This window comes from Carya illinoinensis, chromosome 15, assembly GCF_018687715.1.
Source record: "Carya illinoinensis cultivar Pawnee chromosome 15, C.illinoinensisPawnee_v1, whole genome shotgun sequence".
Taxonomy (NCBI): domain Eukaryota; kingdom Viridiplantae; phylum Streptophyta; class Magnoliopsida; order Fagales; family Juglandaceae; genus Carya; species Carya illinoinensis.
Genome location: NC_056766.1, coordinates 16974507 through 16997207, shown reverse-complemented (window position 1 = coordinate 16997207; position 22701 = coordinate 16974507). Strand labels below are relative to the sequence as shown.

General features: G+C 34.5%; 2 protein-coding genes and 1 non-coding gene across 4 annotated transcripts; all 3 read left to right on the top strand.

Annotated features, from left to right (window-relative positions):
• The first annotated feature begins 5270 nt into the window (after positions 1 to 5270).
• Positions 5271 to 11170, top strand: LOC122296194 (probable LRR receptor-like serine/threonine-protein kinase At2g16250). Its single transcript, XM_043105685.1, has 4 exons — positions 5271 to 7751; positions 9275 to 9403; positions 9536 to 9558; positions 9974 to 11170. Exons 1-4 carry the CDS (start codon positions 5986 to 5988, stop codon positions 10564 to 10566), a joined length of 2511 nt encoding a protein of 836 aa, XP_042961619.1. The 5' UTR covers positions 5271 to 5985; the 3' UTR covers positions 10567 to 11170.
• On the top strand, positions 8945 to 9061 carry LOC122298046. Its single transcript, XR_006239102.1, has one exon. It is a non-coding gene; the product is annotated as a small nucleolar RNA snoR80 (small nucleolar RNA).
• Positions 11171 to 15764: 4594 nt separating the features above from the next.
• Positions 15765 to 17710, top strand: LOC122297666 (probable rRNA-processing protein EBP2 homolog). Of its 2 annotated transcripts, XM_043107801.1 has the most exons (3): positions 15776 to 15921; positions 16065 to 16155; positions 16622 to 17710. In XM_043107801.1, the coding sequence occupies exon 3, from the start codon at positions 16631 to 16633 to the stop codon at positions 17528 to 17530; it is 900 nt and encodes a 299-aa protein (XP_042963735.1). In that variant the 5' UTR covers positions 15776 to 15921; positions 16065 to 16155; positions 16622 to 16630; the 3' UTR covers positions 17531 to 17710. The 2 variants fall into 2 exon arrangements, with proteins under 2 accessions (XP_042963734.1, XP_042963735.1); XM_043107800.1 differs by lacking the exon at positions 16065 to 16155 and having other exon boundaries at positions 15765 to 15921.
• The last annotated feature ends 4991 nt before the right edge of the window (positions 17711 to 22701 follow it).

Here is a 22701-nt window from a genome sequence, read left to right as displayed (position 1 = left end):
CATAGACCAATTTAGGATTGCAGTAGAAGTCTTAAAAAGTGTTTAAATAGTCTTAAAAGTTTTTTAATGGAAAAATTAAATTGTTTGAGTGTTATATATATGTATATTAAAGTACTTTTTAATCTTAAATAAGCTATAAAGTACGTTTGAGGAAAATCAATTTTTTTTTCAAACATGCTTTTCTAAATAATGCTGAATATAGTTCGAATCTTAAAAAGCTATCAATTGGTAAAAATATCTATACAACTTTAAAATAATTACAACTTACAAATTTTGAAAGATATGGTCATAATTTAAAAAAAAATAATTATCATTTCTATCTAAAAATTTTTTTAATTTATTTCTAAATAAATATAATATGTTTAAAAGTGTTTTAAATATATATTTTTTAAATAGTAAATATATTCTTAATAATAAAATTTATTACTTAAATTATAAATTTTAAATTTTAAAATTAAAAATTAGATTTTCTACTACAATTTCATGCAGTAGTACTAGAGATTGATGTTTCCCATTATTGACCATATTTATGTCATCTTGTGAAATTTGAATATTCTATGTACATGTGTACGTGTGTGTGACCGCACATCATGGGAGAAAAAAAACAGGATTGGCTTATGATAAAACCCTAAGCCATACACCAATTATATATATATATATATATATATATATGTGTGTGTGTGTGTGTAAGTATCGCCTTTAGACCGAGTCAAATTGGCATTATTATGTGTAGTGGCTGCCACAAAAATCTACCGTACGTTATCGTGTTTCCATCGAGGCCTTCGTCTTCTTATATAATATGGCTCAGAAAAATCAAGTTGTGTACGTATGTTGTAGTGTTCATAACAAATTTCCAAAGGGAACAAGAGAAAACCAATTCCGACACGTATTTTCAGTATGTTTTTCTAGGGAAATGCATGAACCTTACGTACCTTTGTTCCAATTTCCTTCCTTTGTATGAGGTTGTCAGTATCTTGGTCTTCGTCCTCGTCCATTAATAATATTGGTGAGTCAAAATATATAAATATATATGGACGGTGCTACTCTGCCGCCCAGAGTGCACCGCTCCATTTGACCGCACGGTCATTTTTTTTTTTTTTTTTTTTTTCTTTTCATATTTTTTTAATATATTTAAATATTTTTAAAAAATATAAAAAAAATATCAATACACTTAAAAACAATTCCTTAATCACTAAGTAAAAAAAAAATTAAAAAAAAAAATTTTTGTGACCAGCGGTCACTTTGAAGGGGCATAGGGAAGAGGCACACAAGCATTTTTCAATATATATATATATATATATATTTTCTGATTTTCTAAATTATTTTGCAGCTTTGTTCCTCTGTCTACGTGTTGATATATAAAATCAATAGAGCTAAATGATAAGAAATTGCAACCAACATATATTTGTCTTTGGGGAGTTTAGATTATCTACCCATGTCTCGATTCATGAAATAATTTTAAGTAAAAAATAAAAATTAAATAAAATATTATTTTTTAATATTATTATTATTTTAAAATTTAAAAAAATTTATTTATTTATTATATTTTATATAAAAATTTAAAAAAATTATAATTATGAGATGAGATCAAATAAAATATTTTATAAATCTAAACAGACAGCGTGTTCATCCAAATTCTGTATCTGGTATCCAGGTTTATCTAGTTTGAAACTCGAATTTTAAACGCAAGTTGGGTTCTTGACCAAGTTTAACATGTGTTATGATCTGGGTTGAAATTCGGATGAATACTGATTTTTACAATTTGAAAATAATTTAAACTGATGTAAGAAATGTAATAGTGTATTTAATAATTTAAAATAGTTTAAAATAGTTTCTAATAAAATACATTTATATTTATATTTTAATATTTATTGCTTTGTTTTAAAATTTAATCAATTATTAACGTTGGATATTTATGTGGGCAAAGACCAGAAATAATTCGAAAAAACAGTTGATAATTAATAGATAAGACGTAGTAGTCAATATCGACGTGAGAGATGAGACTTGTCGGGGCCACGTTGAACTAAGACTTGGAAAATGCCACGTCAGTCAAAATTTCAGTGCCTTTCGGTCACTATTTGGCAGGCCAGCACTTTCCATATTGGAAAATCGCTCTTTACGCCAGCGGCTTCTACCGATAATTATCGTTGAAATTTTTTATTTTATTATTATTATTTTTTAATTTAATAATTAAGTAAATTTTTTTAATATTATTGTAATTATTTTAATAAATATTTTAAAATATTAAAAAAATAAATATAAAAAAAGAGAAATTTTATTTTCAGTCTTTAAGTAAAGATTGTGTATTCACAACTATTGATATATTTTATTAAATAGAAATTATTGTAAGTTGAGAGGGATATTATTATAATTTTAAAAAGTTTTTATAGACAAAATTATTCAAGCTTGTATAAACAGTTTCCAAATGAGAATTGTATGTAACATTACTCTAAAGAAAATTAAAAAAATACAAAAGCAACTAGAGGTAGCCTTTAACTATGGCTATAGAGTCACCCATATTGGAAAGAAAATGCTACTCTTCTATATTATAATTACATATTGCGTCTTGAGGTTAAGATAAGTTGAGCTGTGAATAGTGATATTTTTTAAATTTTATTAAGTTTAATATATTTAAATTGAGCGGGATTTAATCTTTTTGATTGAAATGTATATATAAAGTAAGTTGAGATGATTTAACTTTTTTATAGAAAATTAAAAAAGTAGTAAGTCTAATCAATGATTGATTTGGAATGAATTTAATTTGTTTCAACAACCGAATATAACCTAAGTCATAAAACTGTGCTTATCTTCTTTTGAAAATTGATTAAATTTGAAATTAACATAAAAAAGAAAATATGTTTTAATAATAAACTCTTTTTTTTTTTTTAAATAGAGTATGCAACATATCTTAAAACTGTGTCGAACATTACTCATAGTTTATAGATGTTATTGCCCTGTATCAAATTCTCATCTTGTTTGTTATCTTAATATACTAATGCACCTAATTTATACTGATGAACAAATCCACATAAGCATAGAATCTTAAGAGTAAGATGAGAGTGTAGTTTATGAATTTTTTTAATGAGTATTGAGTATGCATGAAAATTTGATAAAAGTCCATTGAGTGTCAAGTCCCACTTGATTTCTTATGAAGTTTAACTGGGTTTTATAACATGTTTACAATGATCTTTAATAGTAATTTTGATAGGTCCCTTACTATTTATGATTGTATTTGGTCCAAAATGATACTATCAAATGCAATTTAAAAATAAAAAATCATGTTTATGTATTCACTACAAGAAAAATGGCCTTTTGCGGTCAATTTATAGCGACGAAAAGATTATTAGCAACTAATTTTGGTTGCTAATAGTCTTTTCGTCGCTATAAATTGACCGCAAAAAGCCATTTTTCTTGTAGTGTATTACACTTTCAGTGATAATGCAATAGATAAAAAAAATATATAGTATTCAGTATTACTGATAACTATGTTTCTCATTTGTTGGATACTAAATGAACTAAGGTTCAACTATTGGAAACTCATTGTCAACAATAAAAAGAGATAAGCCAAGTAAACTTGTTTAATGAAAGTTTTATGGACGTGTTTCACCTATAACCAAATAGTAGAGTGGCATGGAGGTTCGTGGGAATACCTCTTATGCCTAAGTTAGTAATTAAAGTAGAAAACTACCTTCAATACTAATGAATCAGATATATCTTCACATAAGTGGATTTTTTATATATAGAGAGCCTATGAGATGTCTGTTATTATGTAATAGTAGATTTATCTACTATTCAAAATTTAAGTCTTGGGATGAAGGGCTTATTTGATATTTAAATGATAGTTGTCTTCATCTTATGGACTCTCACAAGGTTATCTTCTTGGTAGTTAGGATGAATTGGGTCCCAAGAGAGAATGTGAACTCACTTAATATAGTGAATTTTGTTCCTAAACAATCCACCGACTTAAACTTTTATATTGAATCACGTAAATTTCGATATTTCTTTACTATTTATTCCATGAATGAGTATCCAAGAACCGTATCAACGAGTCAACATCGAGGACGATTCAACTATGTTATTGGTCTTTAGTCATGCCGGAGAAATGCATCAACTTCTATCATATCTATTTCATCTTACGTAAGACTCCATGAATATTACATTTTATGTGTGCACTTTTTATCACTTAATTATATGCTAAAACTCCCAACGAAAAAGCAAAGGAATTTGATCCTTTGAAATTATTGGTTAAAAATGAGAACTTTTCCACGGACAAACGTATCAATTAAATGGAAAAAATGTTTATGTGATGGGTTTCGCATCTTCGGAGTCGCGACAACGTTTAGTAGAAACGAACTTTAAACAACCCCTGTTTTTGCCCATGGAAAAGGATGTTTTCACGTGGACTTATCCCAAAGAAATGTTGTATTCATTTTTATGGCACACGAGTAATGTTATGTATTGTTGTAGATTATGTAAATATTATATAGTCGTTTTGAAAAATAATAAAATTTATTATTAAAAATTATTATTTTTATATAAATTTGATATTTATTTATTTTTTTAAAATTATTACACAGCACTTACGCACTCATTATTATAATTATCATTTCTCATTTATTTTTTTCCATTTTCTGCAAATTGATTTTCACTTTTTTTTTTTTTTTTTTTATCTTAGGAAAAAAAACATATAAGGAAATATGATCATAATTTGGGGTGTGATTTAAAAAATGTGATAATTTGAGTGTGTAAAATAAAACTTTAATTTTAAAAAAATATTATTCTTTATCCTGAATTTATCCATTTTAAGTCACACTAATTACATGATATCTAAAATATTTTTTTTTATTTAAATGGTTAATGTAAAAAAGTATATAAGTTAAAAATAAATATTAGAAGATTATGAGATGGGGGGTTTGGAAAATAATTTCTATTTTCTTTTCTCTTTTTAGACAATTAGGTCTAGTGGAGATGCAAAAGTGGGAGGTGTTATCGTATTAGAGAGCCATTGCCCATTAACGAGATAGATTGCAATAGGAACTATATATAAAAAAAAAAAATTAAAAGTATTAAACATGATTCCAATCCAAAGACAAATAGCTAAGCAAGTTTATCCTAAATGATTGGACCCATTCCAAGTAATAATTATATGATCAAAAGAGGTATAATGAAACCCTAAAACCCAATTTAAAGTGGAGCCAAATGAGTACAACTCAAATCATTCATTTGGAAAAACAACCATTATAGGCCATCAAATTCACCCCAAAAGAATCCAATCAAGAAAATGTTAAAATCAAAGACTACCCATGAAGAAAGAAAGGAAAGGAAAAAAACCCCTTTGAATAGTCAGCTATCAAACACACTGATGTCACGTCCACATGGCCCTCCAGAGCACACCACGGTGAATGATTTGTTCATCTGTGGAGGGCGGGAGCTGCCTGCCTAAATCTTTTTCTCTGACCGGAATTTTAGCAGGAAGTCAACTAACCATGATGAAGTAACCCAGAAGAGAGACCTACCCAAAGCAGTAGTAGCCATGGCTTGAGGCTTTGCAAGCTTTCTCGAACTACTCAACTTTCAGCTGGCCCATTTCCAGGCCGACTGTCTGAGGTTAACCCAGTATTGCGTTGGCGTTGCAGTACAGAGCCATGGCAGTTGGGACACACCAATTTTCGCCATTAATGTATTTCAGATTAGCCTGACTTGGACCCAAGAAAGGACCAGAGAGAGAGAGAGAGAGAGAGAGAGAGAGAGGGAGGGAGGGGAGATATTTCTTTGTTGTATAGTTAAGAATTCTGTTGGGTGAGTTGGACAGCGGAACGGCATCGAATGCAGAATCAAAGCTCGTGATTAGGGGTTAAGGAATTTCGCAGAGCACAATAAATAAGCGTGTTTTTTTAGTATTATTTTGCGTACCTGCGAAGGTGTGGCCTGTGGCCAAATTAATTGTTCACGAGAGAGCGAGACCAAGATGGACCTCCGTAGACCATGAGCAACATTAACTTGACATTATCACAAACAGCCATGGAAGAAGCTCAACGACGACTGGTTAAGGTGGCGATATTGATGGTCGTGTTGATTCAGTATGGGGTAGCTCAGCAACAGGTGCCGTTGAACTCTAGCATCGAACGGTCAGCGTTAATCGGCCTACGGTCATCGCTGGGACTCAGAGGCAAGGACTGGCCCATCAAGGCCGACCCGTGCTTGAAATGGAAAGGAGTCCGGTGCCAGAACGGCAGCGTGGTGGAGGTCAATGTCTCCGGGCTAAGAAGAACTCGTCTCGGACGAGCAAATGCAAGTTTCGCTGTTGACTCGCTGGCCGATCTGCCCCTCTTGCAGTCGTTCAATGCTTCTGGGTTTTCGCTTCCTGGACCTATTCCCGACTGGTTCGGCCTGAGACTTGATGCGCTCCGAGTGCTCGATCTCCGGTTCTGCTCGGTGCTGGGTCCGATTCCTTCGTCTCTCGGTAACTTGAGTAGATTGAATTATTTGTATTTGTCTGATAACAGTCTTACTGGTGTCGTATCTCCTGCATTGGGACAGTTATCGGAACTGCTAGTTCTCGATCTTTCGCAGAATACACTTACTGGGGCAATCCCTTCTCGTTTCGAGTCTCTTGGCAAGCTTACCAGGCTTAACCTTTATTCAAACTTCTTATCTGGGTCCATTCCAGCTGGTCTGGGTAACCTTTCTAGTCTTCAGTACTTGAATCTTGCTAACAATAGTTTCTCTTCTTCAATACCTGGTCCATTGGGTGGCCTTTCTCAATTGGAAGATCTCGACCTCAGCATGAATTCTTTATCCGGGTCGTTGCCGGATGGTTTGCTGATGTATGGAGCTGTGTTCAATCTCTCAAACAATCAGTTGTATGGAGCTCTGAATTTATCATCTCTAAGGAAGTTTCGTGCAGCTGATTTGTCTGGGAACTATTTCCAAGGCAAGGTACTTGATGCTGAAGCCAATGCTACTCTTGATAGAAATTGTCTTCAGATGATTCCTGGTCAGAGGAGTTCGGAGGACTGTAGACGGTTTTATGCCGAGCAAGGCTTAAATTTTGATAATTTTGGAGCCCCAGAGCCGACTCAGCCACCATTGCCAGACCCAGAACCAGATTCTAAGACCAACAAAAAATTGATATACATAATGGGGGGGTTATTTGGTGGGATTGGTTTCGTTGTGCTTTTAGTATTTGTCATGGTACTTATCATAAGAACATGTGATAATGCCACTGCAAATCAAGGAGGGACTGCAGATGTTAGGCCTGTGCCAGAAGGAGACAGCCCTTCTGTACCTACGGATCCTGTTTCTATGATAGGTCTGGGAGAATCATTTACCTATGAGCAGATGCTGCACTTCACTGGTGATTTTAGTGAAGCAAATCTTATCAAACACGGCCACTCCGGAGACCTTTTCAGAGGGGTTTTGGTTGGTGGGATCCCTGTAGTCGTCAAAAGGGTAGATTTGCGTTCCTTCAAGAAAGAGTCATTCATGATTGAGTTGGAGTTTTTCAGCAAGGTTTCACATACTAGGTTGGTCCCGGTATTGGGGCACTGCTTGGAGCATGAGAATGAGAAGCTTTTGGTTTACAAAGATATGCCATATGGAGACTTGGCAAATTCCTTGCACAGAATTACCGGTTTTGAGGATGACAATTTCCGGTCTCTGGATTGGATTACAAGATTGAAAATTGCAACAGGGGCTGCTGAAGCCCTAGCTTACCTACATCATGAGTGCAACCCTCCTCTTATTCACAGGTATTATTGAACTGGTTTATGGCTACCATTGTTTTCTCCAGTCATATAATTGAAAAATTGCTGATTTCTCATCTTTTACTTTCAATAGCATTATGTTTACTGATTTAAATCGCTTGATTTTCCTGATAAAAAACTGTGATGATTTAAATTGCTCATATTTGACTTTTGTTTTTGGCACCTTAGAATGCAATTCTCTGTTCTGAAGAACTTTTGCATGTCAAGTATTATATGGTCTCTAATGTGCTATCCCTATGAACCAATTTGAATGCTACTGAAATAGGCACCTAACTAGCTATTAATTTATATTTGTTTAATTTTAATAAATAATAACCATTAAACTAAATTAGAGTTTCTGGTTGAAGTTTGTACATAGGAATTTTGAGTTCTGAGTTCTGACTTCAGTTCCCTACCTTTCTGTATTTGCTTTGAATCTAAAATCACCTTCTGGCCGAAATAAAATCTAACTCATTTTGTTTGAATGAAGAAACAAGGCTTGAGAAGACAAAATTCTGTATTTCAATGTTTTTTTACTTAAACTCCACTGAATACTTTTTGGGATATTAAAAACTAAGTGATTTCCAAAAATTGAGGATCATTCTCGGATGTGGATTTCTTGATTGTCCTAGATCCGTTCTATGTGAATTGATGCTCAGAAATGCTGTTACAAAATATTCTGGGTACAAGGTCCTGGGGAGTGTTTAAATTCATAGATACTCGTGAGTTTTTTCCACACTAAACCCAAAAGTGTTACTTGTATGCTGAAATCTTGAACCCTTTGAAAGCAGTACTCTTGGCTTGTGTGAGAAAAGGTTCTTCATTTCAGCGTTCATAAAAGAACCTGGCTGTGAATAAGTTCTTCTTTTTCTTTTTTCTTTTATGGAGATTATAATGCCAATATCAATGTAAAAGAGTTTTTAATATTGAGCTATTTTCTGCAAATGTATTAGTCCTTATTGTCAGAATGATCTATGAAGTTTATAGATTTCAAACATTAATTGTAGTTTTTCTGAGTTTTTAACATACTAGCTGCTTTTCTACATGAAGTTGTAAAGCATGGTTTCAAGTTGGACCTTTAGTGCCTTTTAATGGATAGACTTAGGAGTATATGCTGGTGAAAGGAGACGTCCCTACTACATCAGTATGCTAACAAGAGTATTCAATGAACCTTTTCACGTGCTTTGATTTCAGACAATCTCAATTATGAATATTATCTGCATATAATGGCTCGGACGCTATATCTAAAGTATGTGGTTATCCTGATCAATGGTTGCTTACGATGTCATTTGATCCTGGAAACAGAACATGCACTACTTATTACCAACTTTAGAGAAACTTATAACAAAAATATTATCTACAGATACTTTTGTCACTCTCTTTTAATTTAATTCCAACTGCCTTTTGATTTTAAGTTAATTATATAATCCTTTGTAAATGGCATGCCAATCTTTCATACTTGTTTATTTAAAAGTATTATGCCCAGCAGCCCAAATATTAAATGCAATCGTATTTTTTGCCTGTTGAAGAGATGTTCAAGCGAGCAGTATCCTTCTTGATGATAAATTTGAAGTGCGACTTGGAAGTCTGAGCGAGGTCCATACCCAAGATGGTGATTCTCACCAAAATGCGCTTACAAGGTTCTTGCGGAAGCCACAGTACGTACCTCATCATTCTATATTTGCCTTGTTTTTTTATGTTGTGTATCCATGATGAGCTATATATATATACATATATTATTTGAATTCTGTTCAAAGGTGTAATGTTATTTTCTTCTTGATCTTGTGCAGAATTTCTGAACAAGGCCCTGCTGGTGCGTATATTCACTTTCATTTTCTGGATACTCTCTATTTCATTTTTCTATTTATCAACAGACTAAGATGTAAACTAGATATGCTTCAATCGTCCTTGATAAGCCCTACCTACCCATTCCCATGGGGAATGGACTGTAAATCTGCATCTATTAGTTCAGTGACCAAATATTCTAGACCACCGGAAGAATGAGTAGATAATATCTATTACTTCCCTTTCAACTTAAGTTTTAGGTTCATTCAACTTTAATGAAGCAAGACTGTTATTCAGAGATATTCATTCAGCTTGGCAAGTGGTGAGGAGAGTGACTATCTAGGCTTTATGCATTTGGCATTTCAGAGATTTTTTTCCTTTCCAACTGCATTATATTTGGAGAAGAGAACTTACTAGTTTTTTCTTTCTTTGATAATGGACAGGCTCATCATCGGCAACTTGTGCCTATGATATATACTGTTTTGGGAAGGTCTTGCTTGAGCTTGTAACGGGTAAGCTTGGCATCAGCAAATCAGATGATGTCACTACAAAAGAGTGCTTGGAACAAATACTTACATATATTAGCACATATGACAAGGAACTGGTGACTAAAATTGTTGATCCATCTCTGATTGTCGATGAGGATTTATTGGAAGAGGTATGGGCGATGGCAATTGTGGCCAGGTCATGCCTTAACCCCAAGCCTTCTAGACGCCCCCCAATGAAATATATCCTCAAAGCATTGGAAAACCCTTTAAAGGTGGTTAGGGAGGAGAGTTCGAGCTCTGCAAGATTGCGAACAATGTCATCTAGGAGATCTTGGAGTTCTGCATTCTTTGGTAGCTGGCGGCAAAGCTCATCAGAGGGTGCTGCCATTCCAGGCCATACCAGTATCAATGGCTTAAGACAGTCAGGGAGAGTGAACTCTCATGGAAGTGGTGGACATGAATTCTCAACTTCCCATAAAAGGTTGTCCAACGAAATCTTCCCTGAGCCAGTTGAAATCCAAGACCTGGAGAGCCAAGATGAGCATTAGCTGAAAAGGGTTTTTGTTGCTTTTTAAGGATGATACTGCAGGTTGCCTGATTTCCGGCATGCTCAACAGCATCATACCCAAACGGCAACCTTTTCCAGTCGCCTTTTATCTGGTTACAAAGCCATTCGATGGATTATGCGCTTCGTTGACCGCTCTCTTGAAGTGTGTGATCTGGTGAGGAATATATTGTTGTGGTCAATGAAAATTGCTTACGAAGTGGGTCCTGTGAACTCAACTGGACTCACTGCTTTTGAGTCTGTTCGTTGTCGAAGCAAGCTGCACTTTTTCTCTGCAATGGATGCTTTCTCAAAGATCCCGTACATGAAATATAAGGTTGTGAATCTGTGATAGATTAAACTTTCTTCTTGTGAGATTGTTAGAACTTTACCGGAAAAGAATTAATTCCCCAAAAGAGGGCATTGTTGTATTTCCAATTTATTCAGGAATCAAGTTGCTTCTGATGTATCTAATGAACATTTTTCTGTTGTTTGGAATTGGGATATGGTCATTACATCTTGTAGCGTGCCTGCCTTAGCTGTTATCTGATGTAATACTCTTGACGTCCTAGACATTGGCTTCTGGTTCCTGGAATCTCTGTTAAAAAGACTTGCTTCTTTGTTACTTTCAAATAATAAATAAATAAACAAAAAGAGTAGAAAGCATGTAGAAGATACAAAAAATAAAAAAATACCATTCACTCCTGCTTCTCAAATGCTGGCTAACTCACTACACTTGTCAAAGAGATATTATATTTTTTTTTATTGGCACCGAGTGTCCAGGAATAGCGTCCCGACTAATCTCGGGAGTGTATAGGCCATCGGTAAGGAGTTTTCTACAAGTACACATTGGATAATTTAAAGAAAAAATCTTCCAATCTAATAGTTTCTAGAGATTGCTTGCACAAGAAATTTGAACCTCAGACAAATCTAAAGCCTTTACCACTTAAGCCAAAGGTTACGTATATTATATATTATGCTCTTATGTTTTTTGTATTCTATTATATTAATATTGTATCATCTATCAATTTTGAGTCTTTTATTTTTAAAATAAGCACTACAAGAAAAAGGGATTACTCGTTTTCGTCGGAAATAATTTTTTTAATTGTAAATTTTGATAGTAAAAACCCGTTTATCTTATATTGAATGGTTAATCTAATGATTAATGAGCAATATTACATTAGCAAAAGATGAAGGGAGTGACATTGGAGTGTGGTACACATGTGCCGTGGATACATGTTTATTTGGAGCCTTCGACATGCCAGATTGTCGAGCTCTTTGGATTTCTCAGGACTTTGAACCATAAGTGTGCACGCGGTACTAAAGATCTATCTAAAGGCTTATTTGCCCTTAAATGATTTGAATCTGTTCTCTTAATTAAATGATGAATGTTTGGACTTGCTCATATATCTTGATAGAAAGATAAATACTTTAGTTATAAAGAGATTTTATAAAAGTAAATTTATAAATTGACATAACTTGATATTATACGTTAGATCGTTTAATTAATTTTATTATAAAATAGATTTAACGTATCATATGAAGTTATGTTCTTTTTTAGAATTTTTTTATAAATGCAGCACAAAAAGTCAAAAATGATAAATAAATTAATAGATTCGAAACGGGCAAATTAATTTTTTTTTTTTTTAAAAGCAATGAAAGCTAAAAATTGAAACTTCAATAATTAGTGTACATCTCATTGGAAATCTAAATAAAATGGATAAGCTATTGGTCAAATATCGGTAGTAGCTTCAAGAACAACTTAAACCTATAAAATAGAATAGTTATATTTAAAAGCTTTTATACCACACACTGTCTACGTGGTATAATATAATTTGAAAGATAAATTTTAAAATATGAGTCTTAATGCCCTGTTTAAATGTTGAGTTGAGATAAATTGAGTTCTGTATAAATAATAGTGAGTTGAGATGATAAAATGAATTTTATAAAACCTATCTAAGATGAATTTATATGCGTTTAGATATTAAGATGAGTTTAGATGTATTTTATGGGAAGTTGAAAAAGATTATGGGTCCAGTTTGTAAAAAGGCATTGAGTTGAGAAAGGTAAAAGGTTGTAGTTCTCATGTGTAAAGAGGTTTTGAGTTGAGATGAGTTTAGTGATTTGAGAGTTAGGTATTTAAATGTTAGACTCAAGTTAAAATTAGATTAAACCGAGTCAAATGGGGCCTTACAAATCAAATTATGTCATTTGAATATTGTGTGGTGTAAAAAAATTTAAATAGTGCTACTCATTAAAAAATATATATATATCCAAACATTATTGATAACTCTTCTACTTAAAAGAACAAATAAATTTATATGTTAGCAAAGCCACTTATTCTTTGGATGGAGAGAGATGAATTATCTATGGATGAGATTTATATGATTACCTAGTATAAGATAAGGAAATTTAGATAAAGTTTGGATACTGAGTACTTCTCATTTGTAACGTACTACTTTTTTTCTATCCAAACATACTATATTTTATTTCTAAATTTTAAAATATTAACTTAAATAAATAGTAATGAACAGTAAAATCTGACAGTGTATAGTGCATGAACAATGATAAATAGTAAATTTGACAGTGAATAGTGTAGGAATAGTAATGAACAGTGCACAATTCGGTTGAGAATTAAAATAGTGGGACTAACCCACATATTTTTCAAATCTTAAAAATTAAAAACTATTTCATTTCATCTCACTATCAAAACACACATTTTTTACAAACTATTTCATAACATTTTAACTTAAAAATTTTACTACTATTCAAAATATATTATCTTATCTCATTTAAACTGTGTATTCAAATGAGACCTTAGTGAGAAATTACCTGTTAGTGCCTACCAAATTAAACTAGTACACTAGAACCACTCCACTTCCAAACTTACACTTTGAAGAAAGAGATCAATTCGATCCCTAAAATCTCTCATATTTACATGAATATTCGTGTAAAATGGATCAGTACTGCTACGTACATGTGAGTTTGTGCACGAAATTGTGCATGACCTAGCCCTTCCATCACCTGCATCCAGCTTTTTTTCACAAGGGTGTGTGCAAAGTGTGCGCAAACTCACCTGCATCTAGCATTTTTCAAAATGGATAGACATGATCGATAGAATCACCACTTGTGTCAACAGTATTATTTAAAAGAATTTCATATGATGATAATAGCATCCAATGTTTACAAATCAAATGGTAAACATTGGATGCCTTTACACCACATACTTTCATCTAATCAATATATGATTTATCATTTTTGTCATTCTATCTGTGTTTAAATAGAATGATAAAATGGACAAATCACATATTGATTATATAGATGTATACAGTATAAGGTTTCCTAGTAAAATAACTCGACTAGATAATCTCACAATATTTATCGTATAGTTAAAAAGGGGTGAGATAACTATTTATTATAAAAGTAATTCTAGATAGTATCAGGATGTAGAAGTCTTATGCACTTATGTTGGAAAAAAGTGGAGTCAACCATTAAAAAATAATTTTTTCAAACAGGTCCCATATTTATCTACTTTTCTCAAAATGGGTGTACGGGTCTTACACACTTTAAAACTACAAATATTATTTTTCTTACTAGAAAATTAAAAGACTAAAATTGTAAGTTTTATTAAGTATGATATTTAAATACAACTTGTCTTGGCCATAATAATCAACCAATATAAGAAGATGTAATATTAGCATATTTGCTTTAATAACCAAACACTTATAAAGACTCAATCCATTGGATATAAGGGGCCTCTATTGTTCTAATAAAATTTATAATCCATTTTACCTTCATCATTCATTAGTAAGGTAATTCAGCAACAAGAAGTTTGATGGCAATCATTCTTACATGAACTTTTGAAAAATAAAAGAAGTATGACAATAAATAATTAGGAACCTTTTGTGAACAATTTGATTATGATCTCTTAGCATCCCCATCAAAAAGAAAATCCAAAAATGCCATAAACCATACAGAAAAAATATAGGGAAGAAATTATTATAGTAAGAAATATGAAAATAGGAAATAAAAAAACAGGCCAAAAAATAAAAAGAAGTTATAAGAAAACGAAGTGCATTCTAAGATTATTTTTTAAAATATATATATATATTTTAGAAAAAAAATACATTTAATATGTAAAACAGTTTATATTAGTATTTTTTTCTTCATAACTTATTATTAGCTTAGAAATAATATAAGAACATCAACATCTTAGTTATTATTTATTAAGAGAACAACATAATTACATAAAAAAGGTATTAAAAAATTATAATACATAACAGTTAAGAAATTATAAAAAAATAAATGATTTTTACCGGTCCTAAATAAACGAGTTTCATGCAAGCCATCTTTTTACAAAAAACTTACACAGAGCTTGTCTATTTAGAACTTGTATATAGTATTATTTAAACAAAATACATTTGGAAAAATCAACACGACAAGTTGACATTGAGGTTTTGGCTGCTTTGAGGGGTTTACAGATGATCTTGCATTTGGGTTTCCCTAAATTATTATTGGAAGGGAATTTTTTATCTGTGATTGAAGCTATCAGCGCAAAGGAATCAAACTATTCTAGGCAGGAGAACATAATATTTGAGATCCAAATAATTCTTTCATTCTTTTGAAGAATCTAATGTACTTCATGTTGGGAGACAAGAGAATGAAGCAACTCATCTACTTGCTAGTCTAGTGGATGGCACAATTCATTGATGATCTCAATGTTCAGATTTTATTCAATCTACAGTCGTACTAGATGCTAATGCGTGATTACATGGTTTTATTATTGTAACTGTTGATGTTATCCTTCTAAACAAAATTGTTTCTTCTTGAAAAAAAAAAAAAAAAGACATGTTGACCGAGAAAACGGTGTCGTTTAGTTGGGAGGACCTTATTACTCTCCTTGCTCTGTATTGCTAAACCCTAAAAGTAGTTAATTCAGTCTCAACCGTCCCCACCGCCGACACCGGCACTAGCACCGTCCCCAAGTTCTGTCACACGCCCACGAATTAATTCCTCTATACATATCACTTATTTATGGAAATACTTCACTATAAGCACCGTGGCTTTATTACAATCACGGGCCTTAGCCCAGAACGATTATTACAACCCAGACAACTACAACTCATATTTTCATTCATTAGGCCCATCACCACTTAAGCCCACGAAGCCTTCAACCCACACTAACGTCTGCTGCCCTAATGTTCTAAGCTTCCATCCCACTTCTCGATTCTCATCTTCGTCTATCTCCCGTTGCCCAAGTCGCCATCCTCTCAAACTGTGACAACCCCTCCTCCCTTCAAAGCACCTTGCCCACAATCCCTCTCAGCCTTACTCCGCGTATTCGACTCCTGAATCCAAGGTCCTCTCTCTCTCTCTCTCTCTCTCTCTCTCTCTCTCTCTCTCTCTAATATCTCAATGTTATAATATCTTTCATGTTAGTATTTTTTAATAGATTGTATTTGTAAGTAAGATTTTTTCTAATAGTACTGTTGCTTTCCTTAGATTTTTCTTTTTATGGTTGAGGAAGTTTTTAACCAAATCATTTCAAAGTGTCGAGTAATCCGATAAAGATCTTCAAGTTTGTTTTTAACAGGTATGGAATAGATTGCCGTATTGTATTGTTTGGGTGGTTTCTAGAATCTAGGAGCAAGGCTTACATTAACGGCATATGGATTTGAAAAGATATTAACGTTATTAACGTATAGTTTGTTTTTGGAAAAAAACTGGCTTTAAGAGATAGCCCTATTGGAGTGTACGAAAGAACAAGGAAAAAGGTTGAAGTTTTTTCTTTGTCTATAGTGAGAAGCTTTACCGTGAGAAAAAATTAGATAGTGTCCAGATATTATTGAGTGAATTTTCCAGATAAAAGAGAGGTCAATGTGGGGAAACGATTATTTTATTCAGCCTTTATGATTATCTGATTACACCCTTGAATCCAGGATCTCCGATTGTAACTTGACTCCTTTTTTTCACATCTTGCTTCTTTCTTATGCCAAATAAACAATGTACAAAATATTTTCTCCTGCTCACATGGTTGCACTTCTTTTGATTTATGATAGGTTAGTTGAATGGGGGTACTCAATAAAGAAGCTATTGTTTACGACGAGAATAGACTGGAAGATGATAACTTGGAAGATGGCAGTGAGGAAACACCTCAATCTGAATCGGAGTCAGAAGAAAATGAACATGTGAGATTGACTGAACCTGCGAAGAATTCCATATACAACCGAGACGGTCTCCTTGATAAACTTGGAGATATTAGCTGGCCTGAAAATGTGGGATGGATACACAAGCTCTCTATTGATATTAATCAAGAGCAAGACGTCGATGTGAATGATGACCTGGCACGGGAGCTTGCTTTCTATACCCAAGCATTGGAGGGAACTAGGCAAGCCTTTGAAAAGCTTCATTCAATGGGGCTCCCTTTTCTGAGGCCTTCCGACTATTATGCTGAGATGGTGAAGACAGATTTCCATATGGAGAAAGTCAAAGGTCGGCTTTTGGCAGAAAAGAATAGGATTGAGGAGGCTGAGGAGAGAAGGAAGGCCAGGGAGGCAAAGAGACTCTCTAAACAGATTCAAGCACAAAAGCTGAAAGAGAGAGCTAAGCAGAAAAAGGAGGACATTGAGTCTGTTAAGAAGTGGAGGAAGCAGAGGCAGCAGAGCGGGTTTGCTGGGAGTGAAAAAGATGCTGAGATGGATTTAGCCTTTGAAGATGGAAAAGTCTTTGAGAGGTCGGATAAGAAGAGACCCGGTGTGGCTCCAGGAGATCGTTCTGGAGGGAAGGGACGGAAGGCAAGACATGTCGGTGGAAAGGGGAAGATACAAAAGAAAAGGGAATCTAAAAATTCAAGGTTTGGCTCTGGAGGGAGGAAAGGTATGAAAAAGCAGAACACAGCTGATACCACTAATGATATAAGAGGATTCAGTAGAGGCAATGCAACTGGAGATAAGAAAAGGAAGAGGTAGTAGATACCCTTGATATGTGCTTTTTGTGGGGCAGCAAATCGTTGTTTAAGGATTTCAATTTTTTCATGAGGGGCTTGTTGTAGCCGAGTACTGAGCCTTGCTGCTGATTCTAAATTTATATGTAAACGTTAAGTTTTGACACTATGTTCTAATTGTATGTTTTCTTCAAGTGTTCTCTTATTCTGGTAATCATTGATTGAAGTCATTTTCTTAAATCATGGCCATATGTTTCGTCACACACATGTTGTACTACCTTTGAAGCCTGACAATCTTACCAATTGCTTAGTGTTTTTTCTTATAGCAGTGTCATCAAGCCTTCCTTAGTTTTGTGTTATGCATGTTAAAAGAGAGAAAACAGGGATTCTTTGGAAAAACTTGTCTGCCATTTGTGCCGCCTCATTCTCATTTAGTAGGCCAAAAACTCCATTCTTTAAAGACATCAGCCACTTGGAGATCAGAAGAAATATAAAGAAACTCTATCGCTTAACTTTCCAAGGTATCGTAAATAGAATGACAATCAACTTTAATATGCTTGGTGTGTTCATGGAAGACTGAATTAGTTGCAATCTGAATAGCACTAGTGTAATCAGTATGAAGAGGGGTAGAAGTAGTTTGAGGAAACCCAAGCTCCTCAAGAAGACTGCGTAGCCATACAATTTTAGAACAAGTAGTAGACATGGCACGATACTCTACCTCAATAGAGGATTTAGAAACACAATCTTGTTTCTTACATCTCCAAGAAATTAATGCATCACCTAAAAACATACACCAACCTATAGTAGATCGACGTGTATCCGAACACCCAGCCCAATCAGCATCACTATAGGCAACAAGTTGAAGAGATGAGCCGGTAGGAAAGAATAACCCATGAGTAGGCGAACCTCGAAGATAGCAGATGATGCGTCGAATTGTAGCAAGATGGAGATGTCGAGGAGAAGACATAAACTGACTGACCTGATGAACAACATATGAGATATCGGGTCAAGTAGTGGTCAAGTATATAAGACTCCCAAACAGGTGCCGATAGAGAGTAGGATCATCCAGAAGATCCCCTTCATCTTTCCTGTATTTAACATTTATTTTTATAGGAGTATCAACAGAAGAAGTGTCCTCCAAACCAGCCAAGGTGATAAGATCTTGAATATATTTATGCTGGTGCCCGATGATGAGCTTCCAATCCTAAGAAGTATGTGAGCTAACCAAGATTTTTCATATGGAAAGTTGCATGTGATAGCTGCTGAAACTTAGTAATCAAACCACAGTCAATGCCAGTAATAATAATATCATCCACATAAATCAAGAGAATGACTATACCCAATGCAAACTTGTGAAAGAAGAGAAAAGAATCATACTGACTTTGTGTAAAACTGAAGGAAAGAAGTGTATTACAAAACTTCTCAAACCAAGCCTGGGGCGCCTACTTGAGCCCATACAGAGAACGCCTTAGCTTACAAACATCATGAGGAGAAGTAGTAGTCATACCAGAGGGAAGCTTTATATAAATCTCTTCCTGGAGACCACCATGAAGAAAGGCGTTCTACACATCCATCTGATGCAATTGCGATGACTGTGAAGCAGTAATAGATAAGATGGTTCAAACCGTGGTCATTTTGGCAACAGGAGCAAATGTCTCATTATAATCAACCCCATCTTCTTGCTTGTTACCCAGAGCTACGAGGCGAGGTTTATATCGGTCCAAAGAGCCATCTGAATGAAGTTTTACAGAGAAAATCCATTTACTTCTAATAGGTTTGACTGTTGGAGGACAAGGAACAATATTTCAAGTGTGATTTTCCTCAAGTGCTTGAAATTCTGTTTGTATTGCATTTTGCCGACACGCATGTTCCATGGCCTGTTTGTAGCAAGATGGAATAGAAATAGAGGATAAAGTAGTGAAAAAAGAGACAAGAGTGTGGTGGGACGAGTAGACCGACGCAGGATCAAGCGCCGAGTCAAGATTGGGAGGGGGCATAGAGGAAATGGAACCAAACTCATGTCGACTACGTCTTGCATACACAAAACCAGGTTTAAACCTTTCCACAATTTTCGGGGAATCAGAAAAGCTAGGCAAAAGAGATAATGAGGCATATGACGGCTCAACATGAGATGGAAAGAAATATTGATTTTCAAAGAAAATCACATTCCTAGAAACCCGTATATGATAAGCATGGGGATCATAACAAACATAACCCTTTTGAGGGATAGTATAACCAAGAAAAACACACTTAACAGACTGAGCAGTAAGTTTATGTCGTTCATGAGCAGGGAGATGCACAAAACAAACACAACCAAATGTACGAAGATCAGAATATAAAGGAGAATGACCAAATCACTTAAAGAAAGGAGAAACATGATTTAACATAGGAGGGGGTAAGCGATTGATCAAGTGAACTAAAGTAGAAAGCGCTTCACACCAAAAACAAGAAGGAACAGATGATTCAAGTAAGAGGGTTCTTACCACATCAAGAAGGTGACAAATTTTTCTCTCAGCAATACCGGTTTGTTGCGGTGTCAAAGGACAAGAACGCTAAGAGATGATCCATTTACTTTGGAGAAATTCCTAAAACTCATTAGACATGTATTCGCCTCCAGAATCAGATCGCAAGATCTTGATGCTGGTAAAGAATTGAGTCTCAATAAGGGCAAGGAAGCGTTGAAAGACTAAAAAAACTTATGCCTTAGCCCGTATGAAGTAAACCCAAGTCAAACGACTAAAATGATCAATGAAAGTAACAAAGTACTTATAATGCACATGATAAACAACAGGTGCAATCCCCCAAACATCACTATGAATAGTATTGAAACATTGTGAGGCACGAGATGCATGAGAAGGAAAAGGTAAAACTTTACTTTTACCAAGTTTGCATGTTGTATAATCAAAAGAAAGATTAAGAGAAGAACATGATTTATTTCCCAATAAACTAGAATTAAACAAAGTACGAAGTACATCTAAGTTTGGGTGGCCTAGAAGTCTATGCCACATTTTATTTCCAAGACTAACAACATTACATGCAAAGGAAAGTAAAGGAAAACTATGGATTGTTGGGGCAGGAGAAACATAGAGAGGAAATAGTCGTCCCACTTTAGGCCCCTTTGCGATTATCTTTCCGGACACTTGATCCTGAACAACACAACCAGAACGAGAGAAATGGATAATACAATTATTATCAACTAATTGACAAATAGAAAGAAGATTTGTGGAGAATGCATGAGATACAAAAACATCAGTTGAGGAAGAGGAAAGATCAACAACACTAATAGGCAGAGAATTGCCATCATCGGTGTTAATTTTCTTATTGCCATCATAACTTCTAATATTGGAAAAAGGGACAATAGTATTGGTCATATGATTAGAGGGTCTGGAGTCAAAATACCATGGCTTAGAAGAAACTTTATAATTACTCGAGAGCCCAAAAGTAGAAAAAGCATAAATGATCATCTGTTGAACCATTTCAGGAATGAGTGTGTTCGGATTTGCTAAGGCTGTAGGAGCAGGAATAGGAACAACTGGCGAGGCAGCAGGCAATCCAGCAGAACTAGAGGCACCATCGGAGGCATGATAAGCAGTACCTTGCTTCCTTTTACGTCGTATGGGACAAGTGGAGATGATATGGCCCGATTTCTTGTAGTAGTTACAGAACTTCTGTAGGCAATCACGAGCAATGTGACTAAAAGCTTTACAACTAAAACATTGGACAACACTCATGTCTTGACCCTTATTCCTCCCTTGTGCTGCATAAGCCATAGGAATAGAGGCATTGGCAGGAGCCTGATGTGCCATGGAAGCTTGAGTGAGAAGACGTTGCTCCTCACGAAGAAGTTCACTCAAACAAGCATCCAAAAATGGAACAGGAGCATGATTCATCATATTAGACCATGCAATTTCAAAGTTGGGTCGTAGCTTTATCAAGAATTGATCTTGCTTGCTGGTTGATTGCACTACCTGGATAGCAAAGAGAGCTGCAGTAGGAACATTAGCATAAACAATGTTGGAATAGTCAATCCAAAGAGTTAGAAAACCAGAAAAATATTCCTCAATTGAGAGACTTCCTTGTGTGAAATTAGCCAGCTCATACTCTAATTGAAAACGCCCAGCAGAGTTGTCTTGATCGTAAACCGTGTTGAGATAATTCCACATAGCAGCAGCAGTTTTATAAGGTCTTAGATTGAGAATAAGGTGAGGCTCAACTGAGCTAAGAAACCAGGTCATAACTCGAGCACCCTTAATTTCCCACTTAGACAAAGCCTCGACATCTTGAGGTGCGGGTTCACTTCCATCAATATGACCCTACAATTCTTTTCCTTTGACAAATAATTTAAATTGAAACTCTCAAGCAGAATAATTTTTACCAATAAAATAAATATGAAACGAATTGAATTTATCCGATGACATGATGAAACTAAGAATAAAATAGTCCACCAAAAGAAGACTGCAACAAGCACAAGAGAAAAAAAAAAAAAAATAGAAGTGCCGAACCAAAATTATGATGGAACCTAACCAACAAAGAGTGCCGAAAGAGGGACCCAACTCATTGCTGTCAACCCAATCCAAGACAGCGCTGAAAGAGACCAAAGGAAAAGGAACTTACACCGACACTACCAAAATGCAGAACACATCCAAAAAATGGCAACAGATAGTGTCGACAGCCTCCTTGGAACCAAAAACACGTAACCACAAGCACCAAAAGCCAGAAGCTCACCAAAAACCAGCAAAAAAATGGCTCCGAAATCCCCAAAGTCCAAGGAAAAAAAAAAATTCGAATCAAGCAAGAGTCACAAACCTTGCTCTTGATACCATGTTAAACTAGAGAAAACAGAGAAATTCTTTGAAAAAACTTATCTGCCATATGTGCCGCCTCATTCTCATTGAGTAGGCCAAAAACCCCATTCTTTACAAGGTAAGAAGTATACATGGTAACAGTTAGCTATAACTCCTAATTATTAGCAGCTATACATGGTAATAATAACTAGTAAGTATATATGGTAATACAAAAGAAAATAATGTTTAATATCTACATTAACAATGCAATGGTGTAAACAAGCCGAGTTCATGCTCCTTTATTTACTTTTATTTGAATGAGTTCGAGCTTGCATTCGTTAGGTTGATTTTTCTCTTTTTTAACTTGATTTTAACATCCATATTATTTCTTATAAATCTACAAATTTTGATT

Bases quoted from the DNA above. Each gene is read 5' to 3' on its own strand.
- LOC122296194 (XM_043105685.1), top strand. From the start codon at position 5,986: ATGAGCAACATTAACTTGACATTATCACAAACAGCCATGGAAGAAGCT. The intron at 9,404-9,535 runs GTACGTACCTCA...GATCTTGTGCAG, and splicing joins AGGTTCTTGCGGAAGCCACA to AATTTCTGAACAAGGCCCTG. The intron at 9,559-9,973 runs GTGCGTATATTC...GATAATGGACAG, and splicing joins TTCTGAACAAGGCCCTGCTG to GCTCATCATCGGCAACTTGT.
- LOC122297666 (XM_043107800.1), top strand. From the start codon at position 16,631: ATGGGGGTACTCAATAAAGAAGCTATTGTTTACGACGAGAATAGACTG.